The sequence below is a fragment of the Trematomus bernacchii genome, unplaced genomic scaffold (assembly GCF_902827165.1).
Source record: "Trematomus bernacchii unplaced genomic scaffold, fTreBer1.1, whole genome shotgun sequence".
Lineage (NCBI taxonomy): Eukaryota > Metazoa > Chordata > Actinopteri > Perciformes > Nototheniidae > Trematomus > Trematomus bernacchii.
Window position 1 is genome coordinate 4943341 of NW_022987720.1, and position 22199 is coordinate 4965539.

General features: G+C 39.6%; 1 protein-coding gene across 1 annotated transcript in view; it reads left to right on the plus strand.

Moving 5' to 3' along the window:
- The first annotated feature begins 3042 nt into the window (after positions 1 to 3042).
- The window catches only part of akap12b (A kinase (PRKA) anchor protein 12b), a 41404-nt gene continuing 22247 nt past the window's right edge, over positions 3043 to 22199 (plus strand). The window contains exon 1 of the mRNA XM_034142470.1: positions 3043 to 3395. Within this exon, the coding sequence (XP_033998361.1) occupies positions 3261 to 3395 (135 nt within the window). The 5' untranslated portion in view covers positions 3043 to 3260. The remainder of the gene's footprint in view (positions 3396 to 22199) is intronic.

The window sequence follows — 22199 nt, forward strand, 5'->3', positions numbered from 1 at the left end:
AAACAAAGAAATCAACAAGTCCGGTTCACAGTGGACACTTTCACTCCTGTTTCATTGTAGAACTAGTAGTGACTAGTAAGCTGATAAAATAAAAACTTTTAGTATACTTTTTTTCTGAAAGAGCATCAACCTTAAAGGTAGGGTAGGTAAGAATGGAGAAACCAGCTCGAGTGCCCCTTCCTTCAGACTTCCTTACAGAGTCCCTCCTCCAACACACAAGAACGTGCACATGACCAATGAAGGCACGAGATAAGTTTGTGCACGAGATGGAAGGCTGACAGGCAGGTAGGCCATCCAATTATCTGCCGCGGGCCGAGGCAGATAATTGGTCTAACTTTTTACAGCGCCACGGCTTCCACAGATGAAATATTTGTATATATTTATTGTCAAAGCATTTAATGTATTCATTGCTATCGGGATGTTAAGAGCATTCCATGGAATATAACAAAAAGTGTTTCTGAAGTGAAAATGAAAAATAGGCAACTAGAAAGACTACAAATCCCAGAATCCCGGTCCCGCATGCTGGCTCTTACGGAACCGACTAACTCCCCTTTTGTGTATGTACAGCTCTCAACATGCCCAGACTTGTAGTGATTTTCACCTCATTCTGAAAGAAAGAAGTGAAATGTGCCAACGTGACGGCCGTCTTGGTGTGTGGTGCGAGACGGGAGATGTAGTTCATTGAGCGGTTTCACACAAAAAAAGTGTTACTTCACAGTTTTACGACATATTTTTATTTTTTTGACTTGTAAAATTATCTTTTAAATTGACAAACATCATATGTGTAATTCGTGGCACAATTCAAACGGGATCGAAAGATAACTTTTCTCTCACCATTGACTTCGATACATAATTTTTCCAAAATAAGGTCCCATGGCGGTCCACCGGAAAGGGAGGGACTTCGCCTCTAGGAAGCTATGCTAGCAAGCTAATCGCGCCTTGGAAGAGGAGTGGGGCACAAACTGGTAAACTTGCTGCTTTTTAAACTTTAAACCTCAGCCTTTTTGTGAGGCTGTTTTAAGTTGTTAAAACGTGTTATCTTTAAACCCACCTCACGTTACTATGTATCAGATTTAGTAGGCATATACAGCTCTCTCTGGAGTCACAAAGACTTTACTCTAGGTTTCCCACATTATCCACTCCCTAACACCTGTAACGGTAAACGCACTGATGTGTAAAATGTGTGACACTGTCCTGCTAATGTTTTAGTTTCCGCGGTTTTACCTGGTCGTAAACAAAAATTCAAGAATATTTATTTTTTCAAGACGAGTCAAGTAAAGTCTTTTGTAATTAAGTCTCAAGTAGGCTAGCTAAATCAACTCTGTCCAGATCACAACATGGCATCAAGTCCTCAGGCAGTCAAAGAGTTATAGGCCTATGTCAAATCGTCATTTTTGTGAACTGCACATAACATTACTTTTCAACATTTGTATACAAACAGTGGCCAGTGAGTGACGAATGTGTCACATCAATGCACTTCTTTGGAAGTTTATATCTGTACTACCAACTATAAACTCACCTCTTTGCACTGGCTTTTAATACTAGTTGAACATAACATTTTGATATTTGTATGTGTTTTTATATGTTTCTAGTTATTGTGCTTTTTATCTTGTTTTTAATTATTGTTTTATTATTTTACTCCTATTGTGTTATTTCATATTTGTTCCCTGTAGAGCACTTTGGTCAACTGAGGTTGTTTTAAATGTGCTATAAATACAGATTGAGATTGAGATCAACTGCAGAGTTCTTTCATTAAAAAGCTGACATATCTTACTATATATATATTTATTATTGTTATGTTATTTATTACTAGCTTATGTTTCTTGATTTTTGTAATACTTGCTTTTATTTATCTATGTTAATGTTGTGCACCACCCCACTGTAGCAAATTCCTTGCATGTGAAAGAAAACTTGGCAATACACCTGATTCTGAGAGTGCATAATAGGCCATAACGATGAATTATGATTTAAGTCTGACTCAAGATAACCTTTTATCCCCCAACATATGTAAACAATGTTTTTATAGTGACTTTCAGGTCAATGCACACATTTACAACATTACCACCTCCTATAATGTGATATCATGTTTGTTAGTGTTGTCTCAGTGTGTTTGTCTGCAGAGACCCTCAGAGTATGGGCCTGTGTGAACTTGGCTTTGAACACTGAGGTTGTAATTTGTGCGTTTTTAAAATTCCAAACAAAATGGTACGTGGCTCACCGTGCAATTAACTAAACCTAAACATCATCTCCACATGAGCAGCAGAGACACCACAGCTATATACCAACAACAATGTTTGAGTCTGTGTGTTGCGTGGAAAGGGGATGATGGAAGTGATCAAAAATGAATATAAAAGTAGATTTACCATAATTGAATAACATTTTATTAGGCTAAGAAATTGGTTTAATGTGATTTTATTTTGAATAAAAAAGGCTTGATACAAGTCTTGATCTATGGTAATCATTTTGTATGAAATATCCTTATTGTTTTACCTGTGTCCTGTGGTCTAATGACAAACTAATTATTCAATGCACTGCAAGGCCATCTTTAGACATTTTTGCAGCTTATTATTTTGTTCAAAAAAACTTTATTCTGCTAAGAATACATACAAACATCATCTGATTCCCAGTACAAGTCTCATATATGCAAACACTCAAAATAAGTTATACCTGCCCAACTGCAGGACTTTTACCTGGATACCCTGCTACCAAATCCCATATAATGACTTGTATTTTATACTCTTTTAATACACAGAGCATGTCTCTCACGTGCAATGCCTTTTATTACTCCAATCTGGCATTACATGTTTTTATCTTTGCAGGGGATCCCTCTAAAATGTGCAGGCTTTCTTCCTCCACTCACTGTATTCACTGCATAACAGCTCAGTTGAATCCCTCAAGATACATATTATTCCTGTTATCGCGAATACACGATGCTTCAGGCGTTACAGGTTTCATTTTCTTTATGAACCGCCTTCCTCTTCTCTCACTCTGTCCTCCATCAGCACCGTCTCTGATGCTGCAAGGCGTGCCATGTGATACTGAGGGGAGGAGGAGGAGGTGCGGGCGTCCTGACAGAGTTAGCTGTTCCTCACACTTCACATCTCTCCAGATCAAGGCCACCCCGGGGCGGAGCTGCACTGTAGAGCTCGTCATTTGGACGCTTTGGATACTCGCTGCTTGCTGTAACACAGTCGTGCCATCTTGGAGGGCTGCTGTTTGTTTTTTTGAGACCTAAGTTCACCTTCTTGTAATTGTGCGCCATGGGAGCAGAGAGTTCAGTGCAGCGGGACGGGAAGAGCCAGGAGGATGCCCCAGCTTCAGCCTCAGCCTCCGGCGGGGAGCTCAGTGCGGAGGGGTCTGTGCTCCAGGAAAGGAGCAGCGTCACCGATAGCAAGGTAGAGCGCAAACTAAGGCTTTTATTTGTATTTTTGTAATCTTATCCCTGTGAGTGTTTCCTAAACCTTCGTGCAAAGTGGTCAAACCAGCATGTAAAAGGCAAGTAAATTACCTGGCGTTTCTTCTGTTTCCTGGTATCTGTTGTAAGTTATTTTTGTATAGTTTACGTCTTTGTTTGCAAACATACCTGTCGTCACTCCCCTCCCCCCTCCCTTCGGATTTGCAGTGTACCACTTTGCGCATCAGTAACGTGCTGCAGCCTCCATGTGCGCCTGACGCGGTTTTTTTTTTGCTGAGTAATGGGTCGTGTTGTCTGCAGTCCCGCAGTAATAAAACGAAAGCAGCTCAGCCCGGTGCAGAAAGGCCACCTGGGCTCAGTCTGAGTCATGAACAGTCTTGTATTTCATTTTTTATAGTTTTGGAGCTTTTGGGCCAAGCACATGAGCAGAGAAGCATTATTGAGTTAGAAGGCAACACATCTTTTATCATGCATTATAGTTTATGTTTTGGTTGATCAAATAATTATGGTTTAACAATATTTTCCCCACTAAATCAAAAACATATATTTTATATATTTTTTTAATATTTTATATATAGACATATTTTACTTTTTAAATAAATGTTAAGAGGACATTTTTGAAGTATAAAACAAGGTAGAAATCTTAACGATGTTTTGAAGGATTAAAAAAGAAGAAAATTAAAAAAGTCTGGGCAGAAAAAAAATTGTTATATTCGGCTTAAGTTGAAGAGTCATGAAAATTGCAGAAAGCATATTGAAATCATAAAAAACGATGAAAGTAACGTGTGCAAATAAACAAAAATGTTATACCTTGTGTGATATCAAGTTGATATTATAAAAGTCCCATAAATATGAATAATGTAAAACCTCATTGCATCACAATAACCACTTTCATCTATATAATATATTGACATTTTTATTAAGTCCCATCCTCTGCTACCAGTCGGTAGACCCAACCTCATTTATTTACATAAAATCAATTAAAGTTGAGCATTTTGACCTCATACCACCAGAGTTTGACAAACAATTAATGAATAATAGATTAAAATAGGCACATTTTCAGCCTATATGTGTGATCTGACACCATAAACAGCTGTCAACCAGTCCCAGTAGCATCACAGGACACTGATATTATAAAGAATACCAGATTATAGACTTCTTTAATGCTCATTTTGAATGATGCAACAACTGAAATCCTACTTGTAAGAGTACATCTGCCCTTTCGTTTCCTGTGCTCTGCACCATGTTGTGGTGCAGCTGCGATCATCTGAGCAATCTTGCCGACTGCACTGTTACCTTGGTGCACATTTGCTCAGCGTTGTGTGAATGAATGTTTGGAAAGAGCATACTAATGACTATGCATGTCTTGCCACCTGCTCTGTTCACGCGTCATATAAGTTATTGGCTTTATTGACTTTTTTTGTGGGCCATAGGTCACCAGGTCAGATTTGGTGGCTCATCTCTGATCTTAAAGGTCAGCAGAAAGGTCGAATGACACTGAGGGAGACATAAAGTGAGACAGAAAGCCTAGAGGGTTTTTAACATTCAGTCAAGAGTTGAATCAAAGCTACATCTGTTCACCCTTTTTCTTTCTTAAAGATGTGATTTTGCTTGTGTTTTTACATGCTGGCATGCTGGTTTTTTATTGAATTGACTCCACTGTGTGTATGTTTTGTTAAGCTTTGAGCTGTTATCGCAGGTATAATCGCAGAGGCAGTGTTTGCTCTCATATTTGACCACTGGCGCTGGAATGTGTGATATTAAATGTTTTAATCTGCGAGTTCGTGCTTTGAGATTTCAGCTAAAATGGATACATACAGTTTGTGTGCTTAGACCCACGTTTCTGCCACTGAAACTGTGTCTCTCCAGGTAGCATGTAGCTGTTAATGATTGTGAGGTTGTTAAACAATGACTGTGCTGTCCTCGGCTGATCCCAGCTTAAACAACAGCCACTGTCATATTTTATTGTTGCACATACTGGAATTTCCTTTTTTTAATTAAAGCAATAAAAAACGGTTGTTGACACAAACGCTCGGGGATTTCTCGGGTACATTTAATTAATTTGCTTAATTTGTAGAAATATGAGAAATATGCCGGTTCTCCTAGCCAGTAAACACAATGATTGCACATCCATGCAGAGACCATCTACTCCTTCATAATTAAACTCACCAGAGATTAAACCATTGGCTTGTGACCCTTTTAATAAATAATTAACCATCTTATATTTACTTATGCAATAACCAATCACTCGTAGGGGGCACTTTCTGCAGATTGCGTACTGAGAAAGAGAAGGGGAACAGACAAATGCAGATTAAACTGTGCCATGTTCTCTCTGTAAATGATACACTTATATTTAAGATGAAAACAGATTTTGCGATCATTGTCGCATTAAAAGGTAAATGTAGACATTGATATGTGACAAATGGTTTATAAATTATAGATGGTGTGTTTTATGGAAGGGGGAGGGGTGTCTGGTGACAGTGTGTGCTGTGTTGAAGCGGATGGACACTTCCTGCTTGATAGACAGTCAATAAATATTCCCCTCACTCCTCAGAGGAATTTAGCAATGTCTCCGTCTCTCTTGACCACTGACCTGCTTCCTCATACCTTTCTTTCTCCGTCAACCTCACAAGTGTTATCACAATAATCACATTAAGATCATACTACAGGTTGGTCTATTCAGGTTGTTATGTTGTGACCTTGTCCCACAAAACATTGTTATATTGCTACAAAAAAATGTTTTAGGTCATCTAAATATTTGAGAAAGGTTGCTTTCATCCCCAAAATATTGTCTCTATAGCTATAATGTCCTGCATGACTAAATACATCATGATATGATTATGCCAATTTGGCCTTAATCAGCTTATGTTATCAGGTTTAGATTTCTGAATGAGTTTCAATAATATGAGTTTTATTAGTTTGTATATAAACAGATTTCACGGTTTTCTCTACGTTTAAAGAAGATTTTGTTGCATGCATTTAGTTGGGATTATGTTGTCCTCTCCAAAGATTTATATCATTCAATTAAAAACGTGATTTCCCATCCATAGCACCCTAAACACCTTAAGACAAAACTTGCTAAAGAAGTCTATTAGGGACCATTATTATTACCTGCAACTGGACACTGTGTTATGAAACTACGGTAGGTTTCAAGTTTCAAGGCTTTTATTGTCATGTGTGCATAGCTACAGTGTAGTTATGACAATGGAAATCTTAGGTCACAGGCTCCTCCAACAGTGCAACACAATAAAACAGATAAAATAGTACAAGTAAATAAAATAAAATAGAATATAATAGAAACAGAATATGATAGAAACTGAATATGAAAACTGTGCAGAATAGTAAGGATCATTGCTTTCCATTACCTCCACAAATGAGCAAACACACAGCACAAATATCCACCTGAACATGAGACATGCATCACATGACTCCAATGATCCCACAGCATGTTATGTAATGTCATGTGTGCTGATTAAGACTGGTGCGTTCCTGGATAATGAGCCGCAGCTGATCAGATGCTGCTGTGGCTTTGATTATCCTGTCAAGCACAGAGAGAGAGAGAGAGAGGCGGGAGGGGTCAAACAGAGAATCCATTGAGGATGGCCCGGGACGGGGACAAGCCGGGGGCCCCTGTGTGCACCGGCCCAAAACAAGAGGAAGGAACCAACAGGGGAGCGGGGGGAGCAGCGTTTTGGGTGGGCAGGGGAAGAGGTGTAGAGCCCAGAGAGAGGGAAAAAAGAATGAGAGAGAGAGAGTGAGAGAGGAACCTGCCAGAGTGACATGAAGAGATGAATCAGCCGATTGTTCCCCCAGTCCTCCCTCCTGCCTGATTTTAAAAGGACCCTGATGACAGAAGTTGGGTTGAAAATGGGCCCAGGGACAAAACAAAAGCATCAGGATAGGCAGTAGTGTTTTTGAATGTGTGTGTTAAAGGTGGAGGTATGGGAACAAAACAAAAAAAAACTCTGCTCAACTTCCGCTGAGTCGGTGGAATCTTGACTACATTTATACCATGTTTTGTACATAAAGAACAAAAATTACATTAACCTTAAAGTTTGTTTATTGAGGAGTTGTTATAAGGGAAGAGAAAATGATGGGACAAAATATCCGCATATAAGCATTTGTTATCGTCAAAAAATAAAAGTCTATAATAAACTATTATAGACATCGGATAATGAACTTCCCATGATGATTATTTTTGTCTGCAAAATCAAATCAAATTTCTTGTCCTTTTGAAGAGTAACAGGAAATAGTTTTTTTTGTGAATTAATCCCTCTAATGCTGCTTCCTATCTCCCATCTCTCAGATTCACCGCCAGTAAAAAACAGACGTGGGTTTGAGGATGTGAAAAAAAGGAAATCCTTTGTTCCTCTCCCCTCTTTGCCCCTACAAATTAGACTTCACTCCAATACTTGGATCTAATAATGAGTTCACATGGCAATATAAAATCCCCAAATGGCAACAACATCAAAATGTTACATAATCTTAGAGGATCTTGTTTGTTGTGTTTACTGTGTCTCTGAGCGGTTCCCAGATAAGTGTTTCTGCTGTTACCCATTATCTTTCAAAACTGCAGTTGTTTTTTTTATTCTTCTCACAAATAATAAAAAAGAGAAGACTGACCACACTAAAAACCATGACCTTTAATATATTTACTACATATACATGTTGCTGTTTTGCTTTGAAACCTGGTTGTTGTTGTCAGTTTGTACAACCGCATCAGAGAATGCTGTCCAAATCTAATTATTTTCCACTTTGATGTCTCAAAAGTCCCAAAAATGTTATTTTAACCCATGACTCCACATGACATCCATTTTGTATGCAGTGAGACCATAAATTGCCATATTTCATCCTCACCCTGTGATTTAGGGCAGAAGGTCCCAACCTGTGGGTCATGTTAGCAACATACATCTGAGGGGTGTTGAAATGATTTAGAGAACAACAAATCTCAAGTATGTTTTTATTTCGTATATTTCCTTAGAGATTAAAGAAAGCAAGACTGTTTCACATAGTGACGTGTTTGTTGTTGGTCCCCGGTTAAATTGAAGATTTGTCCGGAATTGCGTTAACACAAATTGGAAAGTTTGCTTTTAATTCAATTTAGAAGTTACCGGTAAGATTAACTTCCGCGTTGCACAAACACGCATGACCATCCTGTGCAAGGGCCCCCCTCCGGTGTTGATGGTGGAGGTGTCAGGAGGGGATTTCCTCCCTGGAAGCATTGTCCTGCAGTAAAGATTTGTTATTGAATATGGGAGGCCTGTTCCCGACCCAACAGGGACGTTTACCGCTGCTCCGTCCTAATCCATCATTATGATCGGGAGATTCTGCCACATCCTCAATGCACTGCCTTTCTTTATGGCTTCACCTGCTTCAGTTTGGTGTGTCTTCCTGCAAAGGCAAAGGAGGTTTGAAGGCTCTCAGAACCGAATAATAAACAAGGAAATGTCTCCTTGCATTATAGAGATTGTGATCATGCACACAATCTGATCAGCATAATTACTTTGTGTCTCATAATGACTTCTCGTAATAATATAGAAATTAGCTACCCCTCTCTGCCCCATCCTCCTGGCTATGAAACAGAAGGTTTTTCAGATTCAAGACTTTTATATATTCTCTCCCTGAAGCAATGTCTGTAAATTAGAACTGATGAAGAGTCTTGTGTCTTTTTGCATGTTCTGAATTTAAGCACAGATGTCCTCTTTTATCTAAGTCTGTGCTGGCTCCTCACTGCGACACTGCTCAAAATAACTCTTACCTCCATTACATCACGAGCTCCTCCATCTTGCCTGGACTTTCTAACGCCCTCTTCTATTTTAGTCCCATGATTCATCTTTTTTTTATCGTATGAAGCACCTGTTAGTTCTTTTCTCTTCACTCTGTAAAAACAAGAGTGAAAATCTGCTGGGTTTTTGCATGGCATCACTCCTTACACTTTCTGAAACAAATGACTCTTTCATGATCCCACATTGCTCATGCAAAGCAGATATAACCAGTTTCAAGTATACAGTGTAGTTGTTCAACTGGCTTGAATATACTGCCGGTGCAGGAGACAGGCCGTTATCAAACTGCGCATTTGACTGGAGTACGGCCTACTCTTATTTGCAAGTATTCAAAATCCAGACGCGGGATGAAGTGTATTAAATTGCAACTTTTTTACCCGGGTTTAAGACATTTGATATCTACGAGACAGGTTTTATGACGTGTTACTGACACTGAAAAAGAACAGTTATTATTTTCTGGACCCTAGAGGACACTGGGAAGGAAAACATTCAGCTATATAGCCTTCTCCTTCTCCGTTTTCAGCTTTGCATTACGTTTTTTATTTACGTTTATGTAAGAGGTATGCTCGTCCTCTCATATGTGAACTCATTCTTCTCTCTTGCTTCCTTCTGTTGCTATTTTTGGAACATCCATTTTTCATCAGCTTTGGTCCTGATGCAGCACTAACTGCTTCAGCCAGCACAGTGGAAAAGGTGTGTGTATGCATATGTGTGTGTGCATGTGTGTGAGTTTTGTACCTGTGTGTCTACAGTGCTGGTGGGAGTGGGAGCTTTTGAAGGACAAACTGTGAATCATCGCCTGTGTGCAGCTGCAGGACGGTGTAGCCGCTCTTATCTCTACAGCTGAGATTTACCGTAATGACCGAACACAAGACTTGTATATCAGAACAGTAAAACTCATTGACCTGATAAAAAAAAAAACAGCAGTGGTAAAGCCTGTATACACAGTTTTCAATTTCATTCATACATCTTCTTCAACGCATTGGAGGAAACAATTTGTTCTAATCTACATTTGTCTGCCAGCTAATAATCATATGAAGTAATGAGAGATACAGAATATGACGCTGTGTGACAAAGACAGTGGCGAGCCGTGAGCTTTATACCTAGGCCCTCTGACCCCCACCCCTTCCTTCGAAAAAAAGACGTTATTACGTCACAGTGTATACTTCAGCGGAATATCAAAACAACGGCCCAGGGTGCAAAACGCATCAATGACAGCGACCCTCTACCACACAAAACAACACCTGGGAACCCAATTTGTGTTCTTTGACATTGAAAATGATATTGCATTGTGTTTGTTACTTTCATTGCAGTTGTATGTCTTAAGTGTAATTTGGCATGCTTTTATTTTGAAGGCGAGTTCACGCTGTTGACAGGAAGTTGTTGTTGCTATGGAAACAAGAAAAGTTTCACAGCGGGCGGAACTCGTCATAAAGTCCGCGATAATAAAACCCACCCATTTAGAGGGAAGATATGATTGGTCAATTGTACTGTCATTTGACATTACTCTCTCGTTCAGTTACTATAGCGGGCCCTCTGTGAATCGCAGAGAGGGCCAGACGAGCTTCTCACATTCAACAGAGACTGAACAGGCAGATTCGAAGGATTTATTTCTTTGGAAATGTTATTTTATTAAATCAAGTTTTTTTTCGGTAAAACTAATGAAAAATATAACAAAAATAATATTAAAAAAATATATATTTAAAAAAAATATATTTTTTTTTAATGTTTTTAAATATTATTTTTTGGAATATCTTAGGCCCTCACAGAGGGCCTAGAGGGCCCTGACGGCTCGCCACTGGACAAAGAAAAATGAACTACCAGACGGTATATTAAAAACTTGTTTAAATTAGCTCCACTTAACCAGATTCAACCAGAAAGTGCTGTTTATATGCAAATGCATCAAAATACTAAAAACATTATAATATAGAGCCTTTACCTTGAATACTTTTCCTCCTAATATTTAAATAGTTTTAATTAAGATAAAGACATTTGATTGACATAGTGCTATGGACCAGACCAACCGCTACAGCACTAACTAAGGGAGGCAGATTTCCAAAAACGCAAAACATGTCACTTCCTCCAACAACTGAGCCAAACACTTCAGAGACATGTTTTGTTTATATCTTAGACCTATAATGTATTGTTGAAAAAGAGTATAATAGGGGACCTTTAACTCAGAATACTGTGCCATTGACTCTGTAAGTGGTGTCTTATGATGCCCACTGCTATCTCAGCATAATTACTAACATACAGTGCAGCTCTCAAACATCTGCATGATGTATTGAGACAACAAGAAGCCATGACTTAACATGTGCTTGTTTTTGATTAAGCCAATCCTACTCTTTTTTTTAGATCATGTAATTGCGTTAGAGGACTAAAACACATACTGTTCTTGCTCCACTCAGCAGATGAAATTAAAGTAATGAACCGATCAGAAAACACTAAAGGGTTGTGTTGTGGCAAGAAAACTGACCTCTATATAAAGCTCATTTCTTTCACATGTTTCTCTTTTACTGTGTTAAAAGTCCAATGGTACCCAACAACATGTGGCAGGGCAGCTTTATCTAAACAGTGCATTTTATTACATTGAAACTCAGTGTGCTTTAAAATAGACTTATATACTGTCTGCTAACATTGCAATTTTGTGTCTGCACGTTTTTTTAAATGTCCCAAACTAGTCGAAACATCAGTTAATGCAGCTTTAACTTAACGGGTTCAACCAATTATATGTTTGTCCAAGCTACTTTGTGCATGTTTTTTCTATTTAATATAGCCCACCAGTATAGTAAAGCTTGTAAAAAACAGCTGTTGTAAAACGTCCAACTTGTCAGGCTCCCCTGTTCAGATTGACATTGCTAATGAAGGCGGTTTAAAATAGACAAAATGTCACCCTGTTTGCATTATTTTGACAACATTTTGTCATCTGAAAGCAGCCGTCTTTATGTCGTTGAATGACACATCTGTGTGAATACTTTGCTTATGTATGTTTAGGCTGGTGTTTGTAATGTGTTTTTTTTATTCTATTAACCGTGTTTCTGTGATACGTCTGTTTTCTATTCAGTAATTACATTAATCCGAGAGAACAAAAGCAGCTCTGAACGTTTGTTTATTGACTTAAATTTAACAAATGTTGCAACAATTCCAGGAAAGTATGCAGCATTGCAAGACTTCATTGTCTGTGCTAATAAATAATAGATTAAGATCATGCGCCCCCAATTCCTCTCATGCTCAGGTTTTGTAATTGTATTTTGAACTTGATTTCACCTCATGCTGTGGTTCTCCTCGATCACATGCACCAAATGTCCAAAAATACCTGAGTTTGGAAACTTTTCTTCAGACTATTTGGATAGCTCAGAGTTAAAGTGACGCATTTGACCCCTCATGTTGATTCTGTGCCAAAACTCAGAATGTATAGACATTAGTAGAGCAATAATCGAAAAGTAATTTGAAGCCTAAATCCAGAAACAACAGTCTGGTTTAAATATCTCACTAATTAAAGCCATGTTTAAAGCGTTTGTGTGCATTCCAGACACCCTCTCTCACCAGTCATCTTCTTTTCTCACATATGACTCTGGAGCTCAGATGCTTATCGGGGCTCAGAGATATTTAGAGATTCATGACAGGAGGGTCAGCAAAGGGGGTGGATTTGTTATTTCAACCCAGCTCGAGAGCCAGGACCGTGGGGTCATACGCTGGCCAGTGTGGCCTGATTATGATCGTGTCCTGGGGGGTCTTTCCTGCGACCAATGCAGGCTGTTGTTGTTGTTTGGCTCCGTTTGCTGTTCAAGTGTAGCAGCCGCACAGATGAAGGGACGGGGGTGATGAAAAACAGACAAATTGTGGGAGGTATAGAGACTGTGGGTTAAGGGGTTAGTGATGCACAGATGGAGGTAGAGGAGGAAAACCTGGTATCATCTGTTGGGCTAAAATGGCAGCTAACAGGTGTGTGACTCTGTGGGGTCACTGAGTCTTTTGGTTTGCATTTATTTTTGTCTTCTCTAGTTCTTTCTCCTAAATATACACATATGTGAGTCTTATTATCCGTCTACTGCTTTATTTATCTAATTCAGTCTGTCCAAGGTTCTCTTCTCACGTCATCTATACGACCCAGGCTGAAACTTAGTCTCTAACCATATGGTCTTTTTTTGACATTTTGAGACCTATTACATAATAGGTAAATAAAAAAAGGTATCATTGCATAGAAAGATGGTTCATTTCAGACTCAGAACCAAGCACAGTAAAATGTATTTTCCGTACAGTATGGTATTCTCTGCAGCACAAATATATGAAAGGACAACAGAAGACAATCATAGTAATGCACTTTCAACTATAAGCATCATTTCGGAGGAAATTCAAGTAAAGTTGACTTGACTAAGGCGCCGTTTACACGAGGAGAACACTGCTTGTATCTGCATAGTTTCGCGTGCGTATAGCCCTATTATTTACACGAGGCCGATAGAAACTGACCCCACAAACGATAACGGGTCCCAAGGTGGATAGATTTGCAAACGAAACGCTCTGGGGGGTCAACCGAGTCCGTGTAATCACCTCTATACGAATATTTCCTGAAAAAATAACGATAGCCCCGTCTCTCCCCACCTCTCCTGCTCACTGCTGTAGCATGGCTGTGTTAATTAAACGCACAAGGGGTTCTTGAATGAAATAATATTATAAAAGGCAAACCAGAATTGTTAACGCCCAATATACTCCTTAAACAAAATAAACAGAGTCAGATTTCATGCATTGATCCATTATATTGACAAAGGAGGATCTCACCCGGTGTTTGTAGAGAATATCTCTCTGAGCGAGTCCTCTCCACGGAGACATGCTCCTCCTCCTGTCAGTAGCTACTGCTAGTGCTACTGCTACTGACCATGCTACAGATATTAGTGCAAAAATATACAGCTCCTCTACCACAACCATCAGCAACAAGTGGACATGGAGAATTACATGAACTACATGTTGCTAAATCCACGGCGGGGCGTAAACAGAAGGGTAGCCATGGCAACATTGCTGCGGGGCTGCTGCGGAGTCTTCTTCACTGCTTTTGGTGTATTTTGTGGCGGAAGTTACAGCGCCACTTACAGTCCCGGCATATGTACTACAGCGTTTCCAGCGGTCTCGTTTGAACAGACACGTTAAATGAAACGAATGCATGTGAACGGAAGACTTTTTTGAATATGCATACTGTGCATAAACGCAAACGTTCCCGTGTGAGCGGGGCCTAAAGTTTGAGCTTTCAAGGGCAAATAGCAAGTCAGATGCCTGATTACTGACAGTACAAAAAAATATAACAGCAGCAAAGTGTTTTATATAACTGAGAGGGAGGCCTTTCATATTCAAAGTCTAAAGCACCGCTCCTTTGGGATTAGCAAAGTCTGATACATCTCATAAACTGTTGCAGTGACATTTTCAAATGTTCCCAAATGATAACTCTGTTGATCCCCTGACTGTTCCTCTTGTGAATTCCAAGGGGCCAAATGCAAAATTAAAACGAATTGTTTTTGAACTTTTAGCCAAACATCAGACTGGATCAATTTTTAGATAAACTAATAAAATGTCTGGCAACCTCACCTTGGCCACAAACAGAGAGTACGGGAGATTTTCCACTTTCAGCTTGTGACTTTGAGTTGGCGAGTGAAAAGTTGACAGATTTATTGTGAAGGATGCCTTCCTGAAAACCGCCATAAATAAAATCACGCAGTCAAACCTGCTCTCTGTATGAAGCAGAGGTGGAGGAGACAACTGGAATAAAAGGGGGGAAAGATAAAGAGAGGAAAAGGAAAGAAGAGACACTTATTTGTATTCTTGTAAACGTATAACACATCTGGATATTACTTGAGGTTGTCGGATCTGGCCTCGTCCAAATGTTTGAGGGATTACTAAGAAAAATCCGTTTTTTTTTAGGAAGCATCACACACACACACGCACGCACACACACACACACACACACACACACACACAGTGTCACACAGAAGCACAGGTACTCCCTGTCTGAGCACCTGAGCAACGTTAAAGGATTGTGGAAACAGTGAGAGTGCTCTTTAGGGGTCTTGTCAGGCTTTGATCTTTGGTATGTACTGAATGTGGGGGTCAGGGATAATAGATTGGGGGCTGGCAAGGGTGAAGAGACATGAAGAGAGAGGGAGACAGACATGATGGTCACACAGGCCCTGAATCCTGCTGGTAGACTGAGGTGAAATATTTTTTGGCAAATACCTCTCGCATCTCGTTTTGACCTGTTTGGAATATTTTCTTGGTGCAGTTTGATTCATCTCTTCAAGGCATTTGGGGAGCTACTAATGACCAAACTTTATCCACAAGGATAAGTAAAAACTCACTTTTAAATGTTTTTCTTAATTTGTAGATAAGGCTTGCTTTATTGCTTTATTTTGAGACAATTGTTTATTTATTCTGTAGAAGAATTGAAATAGATAAGCAATAAATTGGGACAGGTTAAGATAATTTCTTAGCTTGGAACTGCGACTATGCTAAACTAAGCTAACTGACTGCTGGCCATAGCTACATATTTTGTATACAGACATTAAATCGTCGTATCCAACTGTTTGCAAGAAGGTGAATTAGCCTTATTCCCAAAATGTCTGACCATTTCCTTCTCCTTTCCGAGGACAAAGAGGGCCTTTTCTCTCACAACAATGATGTGACATCTGCGTAAAACATTGTTTGAGTCTTCCTCTTTAAAAAATCGGAACAATTATTCCTAGTTTAGTACTCTAACGTGATAATTGATTGAACATAATATGCCGTTAAAATAAAAACTACCTTGGACTACATGCTTTTTCTCCACTTTCTGGCCCTCTGTTTCTCATCACCTCTCTCTTTCGATCTCCACATCTCTGCTTTAACCTCCTCTCCTCCATCTTTATCTCTTCGCGCACCATTCTCCCAGTCGCCCCCTCCAACAGCATCATCCTCCTTTCGTCTGCTGCGAGACTCTGTCCACACCTCAGAGGTCAGAGGTCGCAAGGTTAACTGCCACATACAAACTACGACCCCACAGAGAGTCTTTAAGCCTGTTATCTCCTGCTGCGACTTTGCTCGTGTGTGCATATGTTCACTGGGGAAAACTCTAAATGAGATGGCTTGTTTTTCTAAACTGTTACAGTCATTCACTGACACAGCAGAATCTGAATGGAAGTGTCACGTCACTTTTTACTTTTATATTTGTGCCAAAGAAACATTTTAATAACTTTTAAGCAGCAGATTTTCTCCTGGTGCATTTTCAGCTGCACCTCGCTGAGTCACTGGCAACATCCACGGCCGCTGTTTCCACCTCAAAGTTATTGTGCTCCGCTTTGTGATTGACAAGGACAGTTAGTTTCCTGGTGAGCAGGAAAATATTAGCCTCCTGCATCTTATATCTGCTTATTTCTATAAGGATTATCAAACGTATTCAATCAAGGCTACTTTGATCCACCATTCGTGTGCATAGACCTACTGTTTAGGTACATAAGGACTCCTAAATCAATTTGTGTTATTTAGTATTCCTGCGGCCTATTATTTATATGAGACTCTTCTGTTTTATTTAAGTGGATCAGATCCAAACAAAGGTCAACAAAGCTCTTTTTTGCCTACTGCCTATTCTAAAACAAGAGACCTGAGTTTGGGATGTCATTCGCCAGCTGCGTCACCCTCTTCTTTTCCATTAACCCCCTCCTCCTGCGCTCTGTGTTTGGTTTAGGGGATATAAATCTCCTCCGCTGGCCTCCACAGAGTGATTTAGGAGACAGCGGGTTGTCTCCCTCCTGGAGCCGCTGAGTAAAGAACAGCAGCCAATAGTTAAATCAGAGAGAGGAACATAGGGGAAAATAAGAATCATAGATACATTCAGGATAAAAGTGATAGCAGAAAGAGTGAAGTCAGAGAAAAGATCAAGGCTAAGGAGATAATCTAATCTTTCCTCCAGTGCTGATCCTGAAAATGTAGGTCATTCTCATTGTTGACAATCCGATAGGAAGGATTTCAAGTTTATCCGAGGGCTTTATTGAACACAGTTGACTGACTAATTCGACTTTGGAGTATTCTTTGTCAATAAGGAGCTCAAAAAGCAAGTTTCTCACATAGTTAACTAAGGCAGCGAGGTCTGACCAGTGTTTTTAAGTTTGTGAGAGTTAAATGGCACTTATTTCACAAGCTTTCTGGTCTTGAAGAGATCTTTTGCTGAGTAAGAATTGTGGTGCAGTGGGTTTAAAGTTGATGTCAGTTTTAGAAAGACTGGTCTTCTGAGACTGGTTTTTGAGTCTTCAATGCTACCAAAGCAGAAATTGTGACCAAAGAAATGTAGATATATCGGACTTGGACAAAAGATACTTTGAACCCGAGACCTTCATGTGTCTTTTGAATTTCCTACTCGTAAGATGTAAATATGGATTCTTTCATCTTTTTAAAAGGACGGCTATGTTATTTCCTAAAATACGTATTAGCAAATGTAAAAAGAACATTTATTTGGGACTATTTTCAGTGGCGGATTAATACAAAATGTGGTTGTGATTTGTAATATTTAAAGCAGCAGATAAATGTGTTTAGTATTACCTTTTAAAAAGACTACAGTGCACGTGTTCATCATAATGAAGTAATATGAAGTAAGCCACTGCAACATTGTGGCTCATTGATGAGTTTTCAATCGTTTTTGGACCACAGTGGATCGCTACGGCACAGAACAAATTGCTAAATCAATTTTGAAGTGATTTGATGACAAAAAGAGATACACAGAATACCACCAGCCTTAATATTTAATGTTTGAATCAGTGATTTCCTTGTCCAGGTTAATGTGCTGTTTACACGAGAACCCAAACGGCTGTATCCGCTACTTTTCTCTTTCGTATAGCCCGGTCGTTCACACGAGGCCGTAACGGAAACGCGGAAACAGACCCCGCAAACGATAACGGGTCCCAAGGTGGATAGATCTGCAAACGGAACGCTCTGGGGGGCCAAACGGTTCCGTGTGTACGCCCCATACGATAATTTCCTGATAACGATGAAGCCATAGCCCCGCCTCTCCCCACCTCTGCTGCTCACTGCTGTAGCTTGGTCAGTAGCTACTGTCAGTAGCTACTGACCATGCTACAGATGTTAGTGCAAAATCTACAGCTCCTCTACCACAACCATCAGCAACAAGTGGACATGGAGAATTACATGAACTACATGTTGCTAAATCTACCGCGGGGCATAAACAGAAGGGCAACCATGGCAACCATGCTTGGGGGTCTTCTTCGCTGCTTTTGGTGTATTTTGTGGCGAAAGTACAGCGCCACTTACAGGCCCGGCATATGTACTACAGCGTCTCCAGCGCTCCCGAGCGGTCTCGTGTGAACGGAAGACTTTTTTTTATATCGTATTCGGTTAGTTTGCGTTTCGTATGCGTTTGCGTTTTGCGTTGTAAATGGGGTCTAACTTTACCTGTCTGCCACTCACTGTAATTACTGTTTAAACAATTTAAGGATTTAAGTTGGATTTAACAAACAATGGTTATTTATAAGTCTGAATAGTGACTCAGCAATTAGTGTAAGTGCCACACAGGTCTGCCGGGAGACAGATAGAAGTGCCTAAAAGCCAAAGGTGTTCAAACACGGAAGGGAAAAGGTTCAGAAAGGGAACAAGGGAGATAAAATTGTTCATAATTTAGCCTCCTTTGATAAATCAAAATGAGACCAAGTAATAATGTAAAAAAACGTCAGTGCTGACTGTTAATTCAATAATTATTTTATTGTTAACACAAATACAATAAATACCTTCTGCAAGAGGAAATGTATATACAGTATCTCTCCTCTCACTCAATCTTGTCATTTTGTATAATGCAGCAAGATTGAAAAATGACATATTTTCCTGATTAAGGATGAGTCTTCTCAAGTGTTTTGCCCCCAGTAAGATACATTCAATCAGATCACATTACACAGAAAACCAGACAGAAAACAAATCCTTTTTTCCCCGCTGTTGTTTTGTTTAGCGGATGTTTTGTTTTGTGACCAGCAGGTCTAAGTCTGTCTTTGTGGCAGACCATGTTGACTAGACAGACATAAAAAAATGCACAACTGGCAGCGAAGCTTCAACATTTTCTTTCTGGGAACTCCCAAAGGAATTCAAGGCATTTCAGGCGATGCAGTACCTTTCAGATTTTGGGTCAGATCAGTTCACTGGGATGTTAAACACGGCCTTCACTCTCAATCATTTCTTATATGTGTGGGTTACCAGATCCTCCCTATGAGGTAAATCCTCCTTCTTTACCCGGTTACATAAGAATTTCAAGTATTCACAGGCCGATTATGTTGAACATTTTAGTCAATCTATTCTAGACAATATATAATCTTGGTTTTTTTCCCCAAGCTCTGTTTTTGTAATTTTTTACTTTGAAATATAGGTTAGGTGAATCACTTTGAGTCCTCCTGAGTCCTGACGGTGCTGATTGTTGTCATAATCATTGTCTATATAATACATAATACTATATGTCAACAGTATTGCATGTAGATAAAATGGTGTCAAATACCATGCAGCATATTCAGACATATTGTCTTTCGTATTCTTAGCTTTCTTCATCCTTGTCAAAACCTTACCTTACATTACCCACAGTGCACTTTGTCCGTTGACAGGTTTAGAGATTTAGATGTGTTTGGATCAGCTTAAAATATCCTGACAACTGAGGAGCAGGCCACACCAGCTTTCTGTCACTTTAAAACTCATAGTCTTTTGCCGCAAGTGACATCATTTGAGGCAATTTATTGGACTTCACACTTCCCAGGGTACTGGGTTGGGTTTCCTGGTCTATATTATGACCCAGGAGGCTCATTCATCCTGATCCGGAAACACACTCTGCCATTGCTCTTGAAGAATTCTTCCTGAGTCCAACACTGAGAAAGTAGAAGCAGCATTCTGACGCCCAGAGGAAGGAGTGGCATTTGACAGGGTCAGAGGGGTAAGGTAACTTAAGGACAGAAGTGGTCAAAGGGTGCCTATTTAGAGGAGGTAGGGCAGGTTCAGGTGTTAAGGAGGGATTTGTGGAATTTTTGGAGAAGATGACAAGGAATGTTAGGAATGCCGCACACGAGGTGGACCAGGAGGGCGGGACCATGCAGGTCTGGAGGTCAGCTGATGGCTCTCACACCCAAATCTGATCAGAGGTCCTGATGGCTTTTAAAAGGACAGAATTGACAGCACCGTGCTCCTCTATGTGGGAGAATTTAACCAACGATCATTTTATGTGTGTGAGAAGATGTGACGGTGTTAAGGTTTCCAACATGTTTTATTGTTGTTGTCTGGCTTCAATTATGTTACTTGTTTTTTGTAAAGAATTAGGGCCCTGTTTGACAAAAGCTAGTACTGCTTACATACAGATTGCAAAAAGTTGCATCATCATGGTTCACAAATGAATCGCTGGCTGCAAGTTGCACACAGATGTAGTGCAACGAGACTCTGCAACTACAGTGTTTGTTTTGATTAGTAAAATGTGTCATTTAAAGGAGGGGAAGTGATCTCATCTTGCAAATTACAGCTTGCATGTTACGATTTCTGTTTGCTTGGTTTGAGCACATGGAAGCAAGCAAACAGGCGTAAAGGGCGTGGTTGTATTATGTTTTTGCAGTATATTTGCTATATGATTTCTAAGTGCATCGGCAATCAATTATGACCACAATATTATCCACACCACCTCATCAGATTGTTGGAAATAAAATGGAGCATCTGTCAAAAAAAAGATTCAAATATTTCAGGGAATTTCCTTAATCATACTTGAAAATGTGTCTGGACTGAAATGGGAACATATTTCCACTTTACAAACTAATCTAAAGTGATAGTCTTTTTTTGTCTGTTTGCCAGACCACAGTCACATTGAACCTTTGTTACAACACCATGTAGGACAGCCTTTAGCTCTCACTTTATTTTTCTCATCTTTTTTGTAAGACCCTCCCAAGCAGAGTGTCTCCTCAGTGGTGTCATTTTTCAGGGCTTTCCTGGAGGAGTTTGTGCTGATGAGAGTGGAGCCTGAGTTGTCCATTAGTTAGATTAGCAGCTCTGTGGGGAGGCTCTGGTTCCCTCTCCCCTGGCCGGGACAGACAAAGCTCTGCTCTGCCTGCCATTGTACGGCTGTCAGTCGGATCTGGTCAATACCAGAAAAAACTCTTGTCAGGAACCAGATCCTCTGATAAGAAGCTGTGAGCCAGACTGTGTGTTAACAAGTAAATTACACACAGTCCATAACGGCAGCAAACTTTCATTTGTGCGGGTATATTAGATTAGTTTGCTGTAGGATTTCTGCGTGGGTCTTTTTCACAAAATACTTACTTCAATTAGGGGACTTATCCCATGTCTGTCTCTTATCTTTCTGTCGTTTAATCATGCATTTTATTACCTTCTATTAAAATAGTTCAAGGTGTGTATCATAGTGTCACCATATAAGCATCTAATAGCATCCTGGCAGGCTGAGTCAATGATCATAAAACATAATGGATCAGTTGGGAGAATGGAAAATATTTGGTGGTTGGCAATCTTTGAAAATTTTGATAGAGTGTATGTATTGTGGTGAGTGTCAATTTGCTGCTGTTCGATATGATAAATTAGATTAAACTGTATTGTCATTTCAGAATACATTATAAGTAGAGTTATACAGAGACTACATGCAAAGGTTTTATTGTCATATGCACTTAAGATACAGTGTAGAAAGGGCAATGAAAATCTTATGACCCGAGCTCCTCCAACGATGCAACATGTATAATAAAACTATAATAGGCCGTTTGTGATCCAACCATAATTGCAAAAAGCATTACAGTTATTGTACAGAACAATGTCAATCAACATATTTGCCATTTTAATGCTGTAGTAAAGGCATTGGTGCTTTTTAAGTCAAATATATTTTTAAAAATAGCCTTATTAAATGTATTGTAAAGAATAGATAAGTGGTACCAATCGTCACATGTTAAAAGATGAATACTTGTCTTTTCCATGATGTCAAACTATCCCTCCAGAGGAAAAACCTAATCACCCATGTG